Source organism: Capsicum annuum, chromosome 8 (genome assembly GCF_002878395.1).
Source record: "Capsicum annuum cultivar UCD-10X-F1 chromosome 8, UCD10Xv1.1, whole genome shotgun sequence".
In the NCBI taxonomy this organism is placed as follows: domain Eukaryota; kingdom Viridiplantae; phylum Streptophyta; class Magnoliopsida; order Solanales; family Solanaceae; genus Capsicum; species Capsicum annuum.
In genome coordinates, this window is record NC_061118.1 from 144,689,586 (window position 1) to 144,704,359 (window position 14,774).

Here is a 14,774-nt window from a genome sequence, read left to right on the forward strand (position 1 = left end):
TAACGTATACATGTGTATATGTTTTATAAATTAGTATATAACTATATATATATACTATAATGTATATATATTGTAGTATATTTCATTTAAAGTATTACATATACATTGACTGGTGCATATACATGTGTATATATCTTCTATAGATGTGTATATTTAACGTATACATGTGTATATCTTTAATAAATTAGTATATAACTATGCAAATATATATTGTAATGTATATATATTGTAGTATATTTCATTTAAAGTAATACATATACATAGAATAGAGTGTATATACGTGAATAGATCTAGATCTTCTATAGACGTGTATATTTAACGTATACATGTGTATATGTTTTATAAATTAGTATATAACTATATATATTGTAATGTATATATATTGTAGTATATTTCATTTAAAATATTACATATACATAGAATAGAGGGTATATATGTGAATAGATCTTCTATAGACGTGTCTATTTAACGTATACATGTGTATATGTTTTATAAAGCGTATACATGTGTATATATCTTCTATAGATGTGTATATTTAACGTATACATGTGTATATATTTTATAAATTAGTATATAACTATACAAATATATATTGTAGTATATTTCATTTAAAGTATTACATATACATAGAACAGAGTGTATATACGTGAATAGATCTTCTATAGACGTGTATATTTAACGTATACATGTGTATATGTTTTATAAATTACTATATAACTATATATATATATATATTGTGTGTATATATATATATATATATATATTGTAATGTATATATATTGTAGTATATTTCATTTAAAGTATTATATATACATAGAATAGAGTGTATAGATGTGAATAGATCTTCTATAGATGTGTATATTTAATGTATACATGTGTATATGTTTTATAAATTAGTATATAACTCTCTCTCTCTCTCTCTCTCTCTCTCTCTATATATATATATATATATATATATATATATTGTAGTATATTTTATTTAAACTTTAAGTTTAAAGTAGTACATATATATTTGGATGGTGCGTATATATGTGTAATTGTGTATATGTATATATATTTTTTAAATTTTAATGTAGTATATACTATAATTATATTGTTTAACGTATTGATAATGTATATAGGTGGATATATATAATGTATATTGAAAAAAAGTTTTTTTCTTTATATTTTTGTTCGGATTTGACCGATTTTTTAACCGAATTTGACCGAGTTAAGTTAAGTGGGTCATTTTAGTTGAGCCCAGCCCGGCCCAACATAACAGCCCTAGTTCAACCGAATCAACACACAACTCCTCCAATTTTATAATTTCAACCCCGAAGAATTAGAAATTACGCAACTTCCTCCCGAAGAAATTGTAAATTGTTTCTTCGACCTCTCATACTTTCATCATTCCCAATTTCGTCCGAGATCGTCAATTGCAGTCTGCACAGCCGATCTCAGTAAACCAAAGGTAATTTCTTGCTATTCGCTTCTGTTTTTTTTTTTTTCTGCTGAATTAATTTGGAGGTGAATTTGTGCATAGACTTGGAAGAACAAAAAATGTAAATGATTTTTTTTTCATCTGATCTGTTGGTTTTGTATCCAATTACTCACTTAAAGGAACGTATAATTTTTGTGTACTTTTTTTATTGTATTTTGTTTGTTTTGTATAGTTATCGATCTCTGAATTGAGGGATCTGAACTTTGAATGCATTTGATTATAAAGTGTTTTTTTTTTTGATAATGTTATAAAGGTATATTGAACATTGTGATTCAAAGTAAGGTTATTCTTGTTTTTTTTTTTTATGTTTTTTATTTGATTGTTTTCTGAATGTAAGTTAAAATTGGTAGTAGAGATTTTGCAACATCTTAATTGGGTTGTCAATGTAAAGGTAAGTGTGAGATTATTAGAAAACTTGCTGTTTTAGAGAATGCCTAGTGTTAAAAGGTAAAGCATTATTTAGTACTGGTGTGAAATGCACCGAAAAAAGCTGATCAATACTCCATCAGTTCACTTTTGCTTGTCACGTTTCGTATCGCGGGTGTCAATTCAATATTTTAAATTTAGATGTTCTAAAACTGTACGGAAAATGCTATATGCTGCAGTCCTTCTCATATTCATGTAATGAAAAAAATACATCTAAAATGTTGGTCAAAGTTCCTACAATGAGAAGCGAAACGTGATGAGTAAAAGCAGAAGGGGAGAGTATTAAGGATTCATATAATCAACTCAACTAGCACTAGTTTGAGATTGTTGATAGATGGATATAATTTGATATTTGTGATGACGTTTAACTCTTCTTTTTTGAGAAAACAAAGGGATGCAGTGTGCTTATGATACTTGTAGAGTTGTAGTTAGTACTTTTCGAGATCTTGATCATTTTTTTTTCTTTAGTCTTAACTTATTTGCTTGGACTCTTCAAAAATGACTACGGGTGCATGTCAGATCCTCCAAAAATAGTGTATTTCTGGAGGATCCGACACGGGTGCGACGACATTTTTGGAGAGTTCGAGCAACTTAGGTCTTAACTGCTGCCTAATATACGTTGGATCTAATAAGATGATTGGTTTTGGCTCATTTACAAGATAGAGCAACTTTATTTATACTGATTGGCTTGTGGATCTCTACTTTGTAGGGAACAGGAAAAGCATGGATCCCATGTATTCTGAATCGGAGAATTTTGCTGAGATAGAAAATACTTTGGATAATGACCTGTCTGTGGAGGTTGAGGACAAGGGGTCGGGGGATAATAGTGAGTTGGATCAAGAGGCATCACGATTAATTCCTGGGCTTCCTGATGACATTGCACTTTTCTGCTTGGCAAGGGTTCCTCGAAGGTATCATGTACTTCTGAAGTGTGTGTCCAGAAAGTGGAGAGACTTGGTTTGTGGTGAAGAGTGGTACTCCTACAGAAAAAAACGTAATCTCCTGGAGAGTTGGATTTACGCCTTAGGTAGAGACAAGTCCGAACAGCTGTGTTGTTATGTCTTGGACCCAACTCGATTAAAGAGAGGATGGAAGCCCATTCTAGGGCTTCCACATCGCTGCATAAGGAGAAAAGGTGTAGGCTTTGAAGTGTTGGGGAAGAAATTATTTCTATTCGGTGGATGTGGCTGGATTGAAGATGCTACTAACGAAGTCTATTGCTATGATGCTTCCATGAATAAGTGGAATCAAGCTGCATCCTTGGTGGTTCCAAGGTATCTTTCCAACTTGTTTTCTTGGAAGCATTTTGAGCTTTTTGACTCAACCTATTAGTATTCACTTGCCAATCTTTTTTTTTTTAGCGTCTTCAATTTCCAAATGCTTGTATTATCTTTTTTCCTGGCGACATTGCTCTTGTCACATAACTTCTATCTGCCACATTTTTGTATTTCCTTCTAGGATCATTATTCCTTTCAGAAATCAGATCTATTATGGAACTTGTAGGTTAGGAACCTAGGCCTCAGAAGACCTTTAGAGCAAGCGTGCATTGATTGCTTAGTTGCATGAGAAACATGTTGGTTCCTTTGCTTATTGGTTCACTGTGATTATTGTCTTTCCTCCCGGGCTGGTCTTTTTCCCTTTTGGTGAATTTACATCGTTCTATAAGTTTTTCATGGTTACTACCTAGCAGCCCTACCCTTCACTCACTGTTGAGAATAAGAATCTTACCATTTACGTATTATTATTATCATTCAAGCGAGCCTTCTTAAAATTCATTTTTTTGGTTGGGTAATACACCAGAGCTTATCTGAATCTGTTTTTCTTCAGGTGCTATTGCGTATCTGAAGTATTAGATGAAAAAATCTTTGCGATTGGTGGCATAGGGCCAAATTCCAGTAATTTACCTTCCTGGGAGACTTACAACGCGGAAACAAGTAGTTGGACTTTGCATGAAAAGCCTAACATTTTCCCGGATATTGAAGATTCTATAGTCTTGGATGGGAAAATTTACATTCGTGGGGCTTCTTCGTCTCTATCTTCTTTAGTGTCTGCATTTGTCTACGACCCATCCAACAGCACATGGCAGTCGGTAGCTTCTGAGTTAGTGTCAGGTTGGCATGGTCCGGCAGTAGTTGTAGATGGCACGCTTTATGTGTTAGATCAGTCTTCAGGTACCAGGTTGATGATGTGGCAAAAGGATATTAAGGAATGGGTGGCAGTTGGGAGATTGTCACCCCTATTGACGAAGCCTCCCTGTCGGCTTGTGGCCGTGGAGAATAATATCTTTATTATTGGAAAGGGCCTCAGCACCGTCGTTTTTAATGTTGAAAACGCAAGGAACATGGATGGTGTGTTAGTGAGCACATCCATTCCAAAGTCAATATCTGATGATGATGTAATAAGTTGTAAAGCAATCACAATCTGAGTGTAGGAATATTCAAGTGCAACAGCTTGCTGTGACTTGTTAAAGTTCTTTACTACGAGCAGTGAGACATCTGCTTCGCCTGTGATTCAAAATTTTCAAAGGACTCGTATTCAGCTGGCCTTGTGGGCGGGAGTCTCTCTGTAGTTATACAAGCAAAATTTGTTATTATTTATGTATCAATGCATTTCATACTTTGTACACACATACTGTTGGATTTCCATTGATAGCATTCAGATTTGATGGGGAATTATCTTCATTTGTACATCCTTGCTTCTGTAAAATGCTTTAGTGATTGACTGAAAGAATCTAGCCGATGACATGATAACTTCCTAGCATGTAACAGGGTTATAGATTGTAATGAGCTTCATGAATATCAAATCAATCAATCAAATATACCACAATCTCCTTTTTTACTTCTTTGCTTCATTGAAACTTACACAAATTTACCTTCATGAATATCACGTGCCAATGAAATTCTACTCGTTACTATCATTGGCATCATTACAATGGACCATTTGCAAATTCATCAGCCAACCACATTGCTGACAACCACCATCGACTGGCATTAAAGTAATCAAGTTAATAATTATGTGCAAGTGTTTCTAGTAACGAAACAAACTCTGCCCATTTTCTTCATTTTGGTGGAAAATGTTTTTGCCCTTTGGAAATAACTTCCTACTTACTATACCGAACACCAGAAAATGACTGTGTCATCTAAATACTGCCTTAGTTACAATAGCATGTGGTCCCTAAAGTGTGACAGCCCTTGGTTACAGCTCGTTTTTCTTTTCTTTTTTTGTTTTGAGAATAATCCACATGAACTTTGTCGTGGTCTGCTCTGTTTCGCATAACCTAAGCTACATCTACAATACCATACCAATAACTCTCAAAAAGTCCGTTTCCTTTTAAAGGCAGGATGGATGACTCCGTTGCATGGTTGTAGTTTATCAATCCTTTTCATACATTCCTTCATCCTAGTCAATACAACAGGTATGGCAGAGGCATTCTCCGAAATCTTCTGTTTAAGGAGCTGTACTCTCTGCTCCTCTCCAGCTAAAAGGGCAATATAGCCGGATTCAATTGGTCCTCCAACATCTGTAAGGAAACCAAGATAACAATTACAAACAAAACAAAGAGTTCCAGTATACAGTAATCTAGTGAGCTGTTGACACAAGGTAGACTATCTTTGGACTGCCACATAAAACCTTGCACAACATGGTTTGATGCTACTACCACTGTCAAATATTAAACCTTAATGAGAAGATTTGATTAGAGTGCACTTAGCACTCATTGCAATGTATAACTATTTTAGCCGTGCAACTCCCTATATGCTGGACATGGCCATGGGAATACCTTTTCTGTCAGTGATTGCAGTATGTAACAATTTGTTTGGGACAATAGGTAGAAGCAGACAGTATTGATTCTCTTTCCTTATTCTTTACTACAGCACAAAATGCTCTTTCAACGTTTTTCATTAGCCTAAAAAGGTTACCTCTGACCTATCTCAGACTCTTCTGGTTAGCTTTGAAGAATCATACAATTATGAACATGGGAGAACTTGCTATATGAAAGTAGCGAACCTAAGAGAGAGTATTGAGCAACCACTCATTATTCCTAAAGGTAGAGAACCCCGGGCACTGATCAAAGCATCATACAATTATGTACATGGGAGAACTTGCTATGTGAAAGTAGTGAACCTAGGAGAGAGTATTGAGCAACCATTCATTATCCCTAAGAGGTAGAGACCCCTAAACTTTGGTTCATCATATGTTGGTTGAGGGCATGCCACAAATTCGAACCCTTCCGCAAACAAAAGTAACAAAACCCAAATATTTAAGTAGATAAGGGTATGGAGGTTGAGCCATTCACGATCGAGTTTTGAACCTTGCAAGTAGCTGGACATAGGGGATTCCGTGGTTATCCCAAAAAACAATGCAAGGATAACCACAGTACCATATGCACAATGATTCAAATTCAACAAGTCAGAAACACATATGGAAAGTTCCAAACAACCAAGATTCTTCTTCAACTGTATTTTCTCCAATCCAGGGTGCCACATTCATTATATGATTCAATTTCAATAGATTCCTGAAGATTAATTTCTCAATGAACCTCCTTTCCAGGTTTGCCGTTCTTATAAAGGGGCAATGCTAACTGAAGAGTTTAATCATTAGAGAGCTTTTTATTTAAACAGAAGTATGAGGAGACAATCTTTTATACACAAGGAGACATGTACACCTGATCCTCTTTCAAGGTCATTCATGACAACATTCCCCCCAAAGTGCTTTGAAACTATACGGATGATAGCATTCAGCTTACACCACAAACATAGAACCAGAAGAAACTGTATAGATCTTTTGTTCATTATGCCTTATCTTTTGCTAAGTCTTTGTGGATTCCAAGAGATTGTAGGTATTCAGAGACATAATTTTAGGTCTACCTTTTTAACACCTTCACTCATCGTAGTTCGAGTAACATTACATTTCACCAGATTTATATCCAATCAAACACCACAAAATGACTTCAAATCAGAAATGGTGTTCTTAGGTTTTTCTACATAATACAAAACTGGAACTTTATCAAACAACTATAACTTGATCCCAAAACGTATTAGGTCCATTATGCTCTTTTTAGCTTAAAAAATCAACCAAATTATCAAACAACTATGTCATGATCCCAAGCCAGTGGGTCCATTTCCCTCTTTTCAGCTTATAAAATCAACAAAATTGGGACTTTATCAAACAAGTATGCCATAATCCCAAACCAGTTAGGGTCCATGTCACTCTTTTTGGCTTGGTAAATCAACCAAATTGGGCCTCTATTCGATTTTTCCTCCCCCAGAAACAGAAGAATGAGCTTAGAAATTACAGCGAATAAACACATATTCAATAGTTTCACATCCAGATAAAGAAAACTAGATATCGGGAATCACAATTTTACAACTAGTTGGCAAAACAATCTCACTACATTATTATTTAGAAGAGAAAAGATGAGAAACGCACCGGAGCTTGGATCACCGGAGGAAACAGATTGAGATTCGGATCCCTCATTGAACCGGGTCACCAAAACGGGTCTTTGTGCTATAAGAATGGAAGAAACAGTAGTTTTGAGCTGAACCGAAATTGTTCTCCGGTAGTCGGCAATTTTCTCAGCCATTTCGTTCACTTGTTCCTCCAGTTCTCCTACTTCTTCCAGCTCCAATACGTCATCGTTTTGACTCAACATTTCTTCGCAACGCTTTTAAATAACACACACCAATGGTGTAAGTGTGTCTTTTTTCCCGATGGTGATGGTGATGGTGGTGGAGGAGGAGGAGGAGGAGGAGCGGGGGTTTGGGAAGTTTGAATATTTGAATTGAAATTATGGAAGTTCGGCTTTTCCACAGAGGTATTTATTCAATTGATAATGTTTTATTAAAGCACGTAGAAACATACATTACTTGTTGAACATTTATTTATATTCAGTGAAACTCAAATCTTTTAAATCCTTTTCTGATCTAATGAAAAGTGCGCGTAATTAATAGAATATACTTTCAATTTTAAATTAAATAAATTATGATTATTAATACACTGTGTCATAAAATATCAAATAAATTTAATATGATCATAATATAATATTCTCATAAAATATTGTTTCAAACCATATCACGTCTATCCTTACTTATTTTCACGTTACAAGTTGAAAACTTATGGCGAACAAAATTTGATAATACTCCCTCCGTTTCATAATAAATGAATTGTTGAATTTTGACATACAAATTAAGAAAAGGAATCAAAGACATAAATTCAATATAATTTTCTATTTTTATCCTTTTTTAAAGTACAAAATCATATTTATGTCATTCTTTTTCAGTTGGTGCGCTCCTTGGCTGTTAAATCGTCAAGGATAAATTTGAAAAAAATAAATTTAATAATTCATTTATTATGAAACGGAGGAAAACAAAAAAGATATTGAAAAGTTCCAAAATTCTGCTCTAGGATTTGGACAACAACAATTTATATATATATATATTACAAAAATAGATCAGCCAACAGCCAAGTCTGGGTGGTGTAGTCGGTTATCACGCTAGTCTCACACACTAGAGGTCCCCGGTTCGAACCCGGGCTCAGACATTTTCCTTTTTTTTTTTTTTTTTTTTTGTTTTTGGGTCCCAGGCATTCTTCTTGCCTTTTTTGTCACCTCTGTCAGGCATTTTTCTTGCCTAACCAGACACATGTATTCTCTAAAAACAACTCCAGTCGACTGATAAACATCACTGTCGAATTGTGGGGAGGTTAGACCACAAATCTGAATTGAATTTTTCTGAAAATGTACTGCTTCCCTCTATCACCTAATTCAACACACAATCTTTATCCCTCAAACTGCTCATCACCTCCTCATTTTCTTTCCCCACGCCCTCTTAAAAATCAAGCAAAAGATTTGATCTTTGCTTCAAGAAAAAATAATGTGTTTTGTAGTTCAGCCAAAAGGGTGTCCATTTCTCTAATTAATTCCGGAAATGAACCAAAAGATTCGATTTTTACTTCAAGATTAAAAACCAAAAGAGTGTCTGTTTCTCGAATTAGTCTGGGAGATGAACTAAAAGATTCGTCTTTTACTTCAGGATTAAATTATGGGTTTTGTAGTGCAGCCAAAAGTGTGTCTTTTTCTGGAATTAGTTTGGGAAATGGTGAGCGTGTGGTCAATGTCAGGTGTACTGGAGAATCAATTGAGGAGAATGGTAATGAGTTTTATATAAGAAGGTGTGTGGAGATTGCTAGGAAAGCAGTTGGGCATACCAGTCCTAATCCTATGGTTGGTTGTGTAATTGTTAAGGATGGGAAGATTGTAGGTGAAGGTTTTCACCCAAAAGCTGGTCAGCCACATGCTGAGGTGAGTTGAGTTGACTTTGAGGTTCATTTTCTGCCTGTATTTCCATTTGGCTATTATTTTATTTCATTCTTGAATGGATATTGCCAGCTTTTTGCATTCTATACAAAGAGAACTAGTAGTTTTTAAGTTAAATTTCTTGGTTTCGGAGTATAATTCAAATGGTTCAACTACTCTTTAGATTGCAAGTTAGATCAATATTTTGGCCTTTCGCCTTTTTGTAGTAAATTTTCTAAGAAGGAAAAGGAAAAAAACAGAAAAGATTGGACTAGGGACTTGAGGAAACAGATATCTTTAACCTGAATATTAGAGTATTAGATTATGTGACAAGTCATGTCATTGGTTCTGTGAAGTGGGAAGGGAACTTTACATTTGTCTGTTCTGAGTTTTGTACAAGTTGAACCTTCTTGAATTGTAACTTTGGTTTGACGAGGAGCTGTAGATAGTGAGTCTGTAAAATTTGTTGTGCTAAATACTTAAAATATAAGGTGTAAATGTAGGTTTTTGCACTTCGAGATGCTGGTGATTTAGCGGCAAATGCAACAGCCTTTGTGAGCTTGGAACCATGTAATCATTATGGAAGAACTCCGCCATGTACTGAGGCATTAATCAAGGCCAAAGTGAAAAAGGTGGTTGTTGGGATGGTGGATCCAAATCCTATTGTAGCTTCAACTGGTGTGAGTAGATTAAGGGATGCAGGAATTGAAGTGATCACAGGCGTTGAGGAAGAACTTTGCAGGAAGCTTAATGAAGCTTATATACATCAAATGCTGACCGGAAAGCCGTTTGTCACACTCAGGTATAAATTTGACATTCCCACAATTGTTGCAAATTGCGACACCATGATTCAGGATCCCATCATTCAGCTTGCCTACATCAGGTCCTTGATTACCGAATAATTAATCTGTAACAACAGGTACTCTCTCTCAGTTGATGGTGATCTCTCGGATCAGCTGGGTGCAGAAGTCATGGAGTCTGGTGGATACTACTCACAATTATTACAAGAATATGATGCAGTTGTTGTTTCTTCCTTTTCGCTGTCAACAAAGTATTTTCTTTCATCTAAAGAGCCAGGAGCAAAGCAACCTCTTCAGATAGTATTAGCAAAGAGTTCAGGTTCACTTCAACTCCCTACTGTTTCAAATGACACCTCATCTAGAACTATAATCTTCAGCAATAAGGAGATCACTCTGGAGCTTGAAGCAAGTCAAAAAGGGATAGAGACAGTAGTTTTGGATAGGATGAATTTAGCAGCTATCCTTGAACATTGTAAACGTCAAGGACTGTGCAGTGTGATGCTGGACTTGAGAGGAACCACTGCAGATTTTGCAGAAATCCTACAAGAGGGTTTTGAACAAAATTTATTTCAGAAGATAATTGTGGAAGTATTGCCAATTTTGGGTGCAAGTAATAAAGATCCTCTCAAGTATATGCAGCAAAACCGAAGGCTGAGGAATTTAACATCAAGGACCTTAGGCGAAAGTATTCTTCTGGAAGGATATTTCTAAGTGGATGGAGGATTTTACCAAAATTAAAATCTTCTATTAGATTGTATAATAGTGGCGATCATACAAACTAAGGGTATCTTCCGCTATCACTGACAGCTGCAATAAGTACAAGTATATCAAAGTTACATTCGTGCCTCTAACAGAGGTAACTTGATTTCTGGACCAATGTTACTTTATTCATGTTAGTTCATACTATACTGAAAGGTCCATGGTGAGATCAAGCTTCTCTTGTCAACGTTGTAGAACTGACTGTGCTTTGTACTAGTGTCTTAGTCCATTCAAGTATTGCTAGAAAATGTTTAAGACAAACATGTAATGTTGCATCTTCAATTGACAATAAAGATGACTTTGCGTTTTGATCTTCACTTCCGTTTGATCATGATGAACTTGTTAATTTCTAATCCAGAACTTTAACTAAGATGTCACAAATAGTGGATTCAAGCACCATTTTCAATGAGTTTATCAACTTCCAAGTTTGAAAGAAATAACAAAAAATACACCCCTCTATAATCCCTGCTGAGAAACCATGCCTTATTACATCTCCCTAGATGAAGGAATTTTAACTTTTTAATCAAGACACTGACGCAGGCACAAACACCGGCGAAAAGGACCAAAGTGTGTTGTTTTATGATTGCCTGGACAATTCCTTTCTTTACTCAAATATTTGGGAAAATGATGGACAATATTTGAGTCAAAATTGAAAAGATCATTGAAGTGTGAGTTGAGAAAATGTTTGTGGATTATCAAATAGCATAGCTAATTTATACTTTGGTATCCAAGATCGACTGTTCTCGAGGTTGCATGTTCAGCAAATCCATACAAGAGCCTGAAGTTGCCACACCCACAACCCGTAATGCCCCTCTTCTTCCTAGCTTCTCCCCAAAACTTAGCTTCCTAAGAAGAAAAGACACATCCTGGTTCTCACCATTCGAATGGGTGCTGATATGCAAGAAAAGAAAATGAATTTCCAGATTATGTCGGGGTAGATTCCAAATCAAAGTGGCATGGAAATCCTTCTCCTGTGCAGATACAGAATCCAGGTGCCCATCATACTCTTCCCAATATGGAGTCTGAGTTCTTGAAAGCTCGCAGATATATTTCACAGAAGATGTAAGATATTATATTTCTTGTCATTTTTTCTTTTAAACAAGAAGGAAGATGTATTATATATCTAGACGTCCTAGGTATTCTATTAGGGGCTGGCTATTTTTTATTCTTTCCATTAACGGTTTAAGAAACTAGAATTTGGTCCACCCCTATTCATTAGACGTTGGAACATACTCCCAAATTGGGATGACACAACTATTAAGAAAAATAATAAATAACATGACTAGTTTACCATAGTACTCCTATTAAATGATGTTTACATTTTAGTTTAAAGAAAAAGTAATTAACGAAAAGGGTAAAACATGAAAAAAAAAAAAATTTATCTTATCTTGATAAATAAAAAAGGACAAGTAAAATGAGACACCAGATTAGGAAATTTGGGATGGGTAAAATGAGACGGCGGGAGTAACATAAATCACACAAGAAACAGTCAAATACATAATTAACTAGAAAACATTTGTATGAATTTCATTGCATAATACATTAATGTCATTTTTCCTTGAACCAAGAAAGCTGTACGTTGTCAACAATTTCTTTTTCCCTCATATATATGTGCTATATATATAGTTGCTTATAATGATCTGAAAAACTTGCATAAACTTGAGGTTTGAACTTAGATCAATTCATCACTTTTTTATTAAATAAGCAAACGCTACTTGATTAGAGGTGCATGCAGAATAAATTTTAATAAATTAACAGATAAATCGCTAGCTACTTACAAATTTATTTATACAAGAAACATAATAAAAAATTAGAAAATACAGATTGAGATAGTCAAACGGAGAAACCTACAAGATTGTAAATTTATGAAATTTAAAAAATCATAATCATCTAGATCAATATATCTTCGATAGAATAATCGACAAATAATCATCTACTCCCTTCGTTTCAATTTACTCGTCCCAATTTGACATTTCACGTCGATTAAGAAAAACAATTAATAATATGGCTACTTTACCATAGTAACTCTATTAAAGGAGGTTTACATTTTAATTTGAAAAAAAAAAACAATTAATACTAAGGTAAAAAAGGAAAAAGAATTGTCTTGTCTTAATTCATGAAAAATAACAAATAAAATGAGAAATCAAATTAGGAAATTTGGAAAGAGTAAAATGGGACGGTATCTCCAAAATAATCCAACAAATAAAAGCAAATACATCGTCTTCTATTTCATATATTGATCTAGCTAGACTACAACTTCATAGGTATATCATGATCAATATTTAACACTATTCCGTTGATAAATTCTACAGGACGAAATCTATAGCATCAGCGGCATGCGGAGATGTACTTCAAATTTTTTATCAAACACATCTCAATAAATTAGTGGTCTAAAGTCAAAGGTATTAAAAATATACATATACTTAATAAATAAAAAAAATTAATGTTGTTTTTTCATATTTTTTCATAATTATTGTTTTTAGTGTAGTATTATATTTCACATAGTAATATATTGTTACTTATAATAGTAAGTATTGATTCAAATTAAATAGACATTAACCATGCGTTTTCAATATATTACTTTCGATGTTATTGTAAACATATTATTTATTGTTGGTGAAATTGCAATAATTTACAATAAATTACAACTGAAAATTACAAATGAACAAAGAAAAATATATTTCTTTTTCAACGGCTGAGACGAAGATATCTCGCTCTCTTTAAGGAGATTCAAGCCCACTACGACTAGAGCTGTCAATACGGGCCAGCCTAGCCTAACCCAGCTCAGCCCTAACGGGCCAGAGAGATAAATAGGTTAGGACGGGCTGACCCTTTTTAATAAAGGAGGGGCGCAGGAGTAGGGTTGTACTCTAGAGGTAATGCTATACTCCATTCTTCCTCCCGGCTTCTGGCTTTCAGCTCCTTTCCTTCGCTACTAGGAAAGTAAGCCTTAAAGTTGAATATGGTTCGCGAAGCATCTGGCTTACCGGTAATCTCCCAGGGGTTCTGGAGGGCGCTTTTTGAACACAAAGAATATGCAGCAATCCAAGCCTTCATCTCTTTTTAATAAAGGGCCATTGAAAAGGCAGCCCAGCCCAACTCTAAGCGGACCATGGGTTAGAACGGGTTGACCCTTTAAAAAATAAAAATAACCTAAAACATAAGAAACGAAGATACATACCCCATTTAAAAATCACTTCGCACGTTCAATTTAGTAGTTGTAGCGTCTTACGGAAGGTCATATATATTGTTTAGTACCCAAAATATTACAATATACGTGTACAGTAATATGTTAGTTGAATGGGGTTGGGGAGTTGGGCCTTATAGTGGGAATTTTAATTTTTTTGTTTCATAGTTTATTAAAACTTGATAAATAATAGATTAATAATTTAAAATATTTTATAATTATTTATTTAATTCACAGCCCACGGGCTGGCCTCTGGGGCCGACGGGTTAGGCCTCTGAGGCCAACGGGTCAGGTGGGGCTGGGCTTATAAGCCTCGAGTTTAAAAGGGCCAAAAAAAATGTAACCCAACCCTACTTATTTAAATGGCTAGGCTGGACCGACCTCACGGGCCAAGCCCATATTGACACCTCTAACTGCGGTAATTGTTTCTCCGGTCCAGCAGTAACACTCTTTGACTTGTCCCCTTTAGGATACAACAACCTTTACTCAATATAACTCAATACTCTAGACAAGAATTGAGTTCAAAGTTCCACAATGATAACACCTCCTTTCAACTATTAAACTTTCTTTTAATAACTGAAATTTGTAATACACTCTTCTTCTTCTCTTACCCTTACTTATGCCATACATGACCTCTCTTTATATAGAGAGGAATACATTAAAAAGAGAAAAGTCCGTGTGGCAACATGCATTTAAAAATCCGTGTGGCAACAAACATTTAAAAGTTCGTGTGGCAACATCAAATGAGAAAATATTAAAAAATGTCAATAACAACTTCAATCCCCCACTTATTTTTTAATATTAACAAGAGAGTCTACTAGTTAACGGAAG

General features: G+C 34.8%; 3 protein-coding genes and 1 non-coding gene across 4 annotated transcripts; 3 read left to right on the plus strand and 1 right to left on the minus strand.

Annotated features, from left to right (window-relative positions):
• Nucleotides 1-1,311: 1,311 nt before the first annotated feature.
• Nucleotides 1,312-4,578, plus strand: LOC107839177 (F-box/kelch-repeat protein SKIP4). The gene is made up of 3 exons (XM_016682561.2): nucleotides 1,312-1,450; nucleotides 2,616-3,180; nucleotides 3,734-4,578. The coding sequence occupies exons 2-3, from the start codon at nucleotides 2,630-2,632 to the stop codon at nucleotides 4,329-4,331; spliced, it is 1,149 nt and encodes a 382-aa protein (XP_016538047.1). The 5' UTR covers nucleotides 1,312-1,450; nucleotides 2,616-2,629; the 3' UTR covers nucleotides 4,332-4,578.
• Nucleotides 4,579-4,722: 144 nt separating this feature from the next.
• LOC107839178 lies at nucleotides 4,723-7,794 on the minus strand. The gene is made up of 2 exons (XM_016682562.2): nucleotides 7,334-7,794; nucleotides 4,723-5,426 (listed from the first exon to the last, which is right to left on the minus strand). Exons 1-2 carry the CDS (start codon nucleotides 7,554-7,556, stop codon nucleotides 5,218-5,220), a joined length of 432 nt encoding a protein of 143 aa, XP_016538048.1. The 5' UTR covers nucleotides 7,557-7,794; the 3' UTR covers nucleotides 4,723-5,217.
• A 575-nt stretch (nucleotides 7,795-8,369) lies between these two features.
• Nucleotides 8,370-8,443, plus strand: TRNAV-CAC. Its single transcript has one exon. It is a non-coding gene; the product is annotated as a tRNA-Val (tRNA).
• LOC107839175 (riboflavin biosynthesis protein PYRD, chloroplastic) lies at nucleotides 8,410-11,073 on the plus strand. The gene is made up of 3 exons (XM_016682560.2): nucleotides 8,410-9,203; nucleotides 9,701-9,999; nucleotides 10,117-11,073. The coding sequence occupies exons 1-3, from the start codon at nucleotides 8,640-8,642 to the stop codon at nucleotides 10,706-10,708; spliced, it is 1,455 nt and encodes a 484-aa protein (XP_016538046.2). The 5' UTR covers nucleotides 8,410-8,639; the 3' UTR covers nucleotides 10,709-11,073.
• Nucleotides 11,074-14,774: the final 3,701 nt, after the last annotated feature.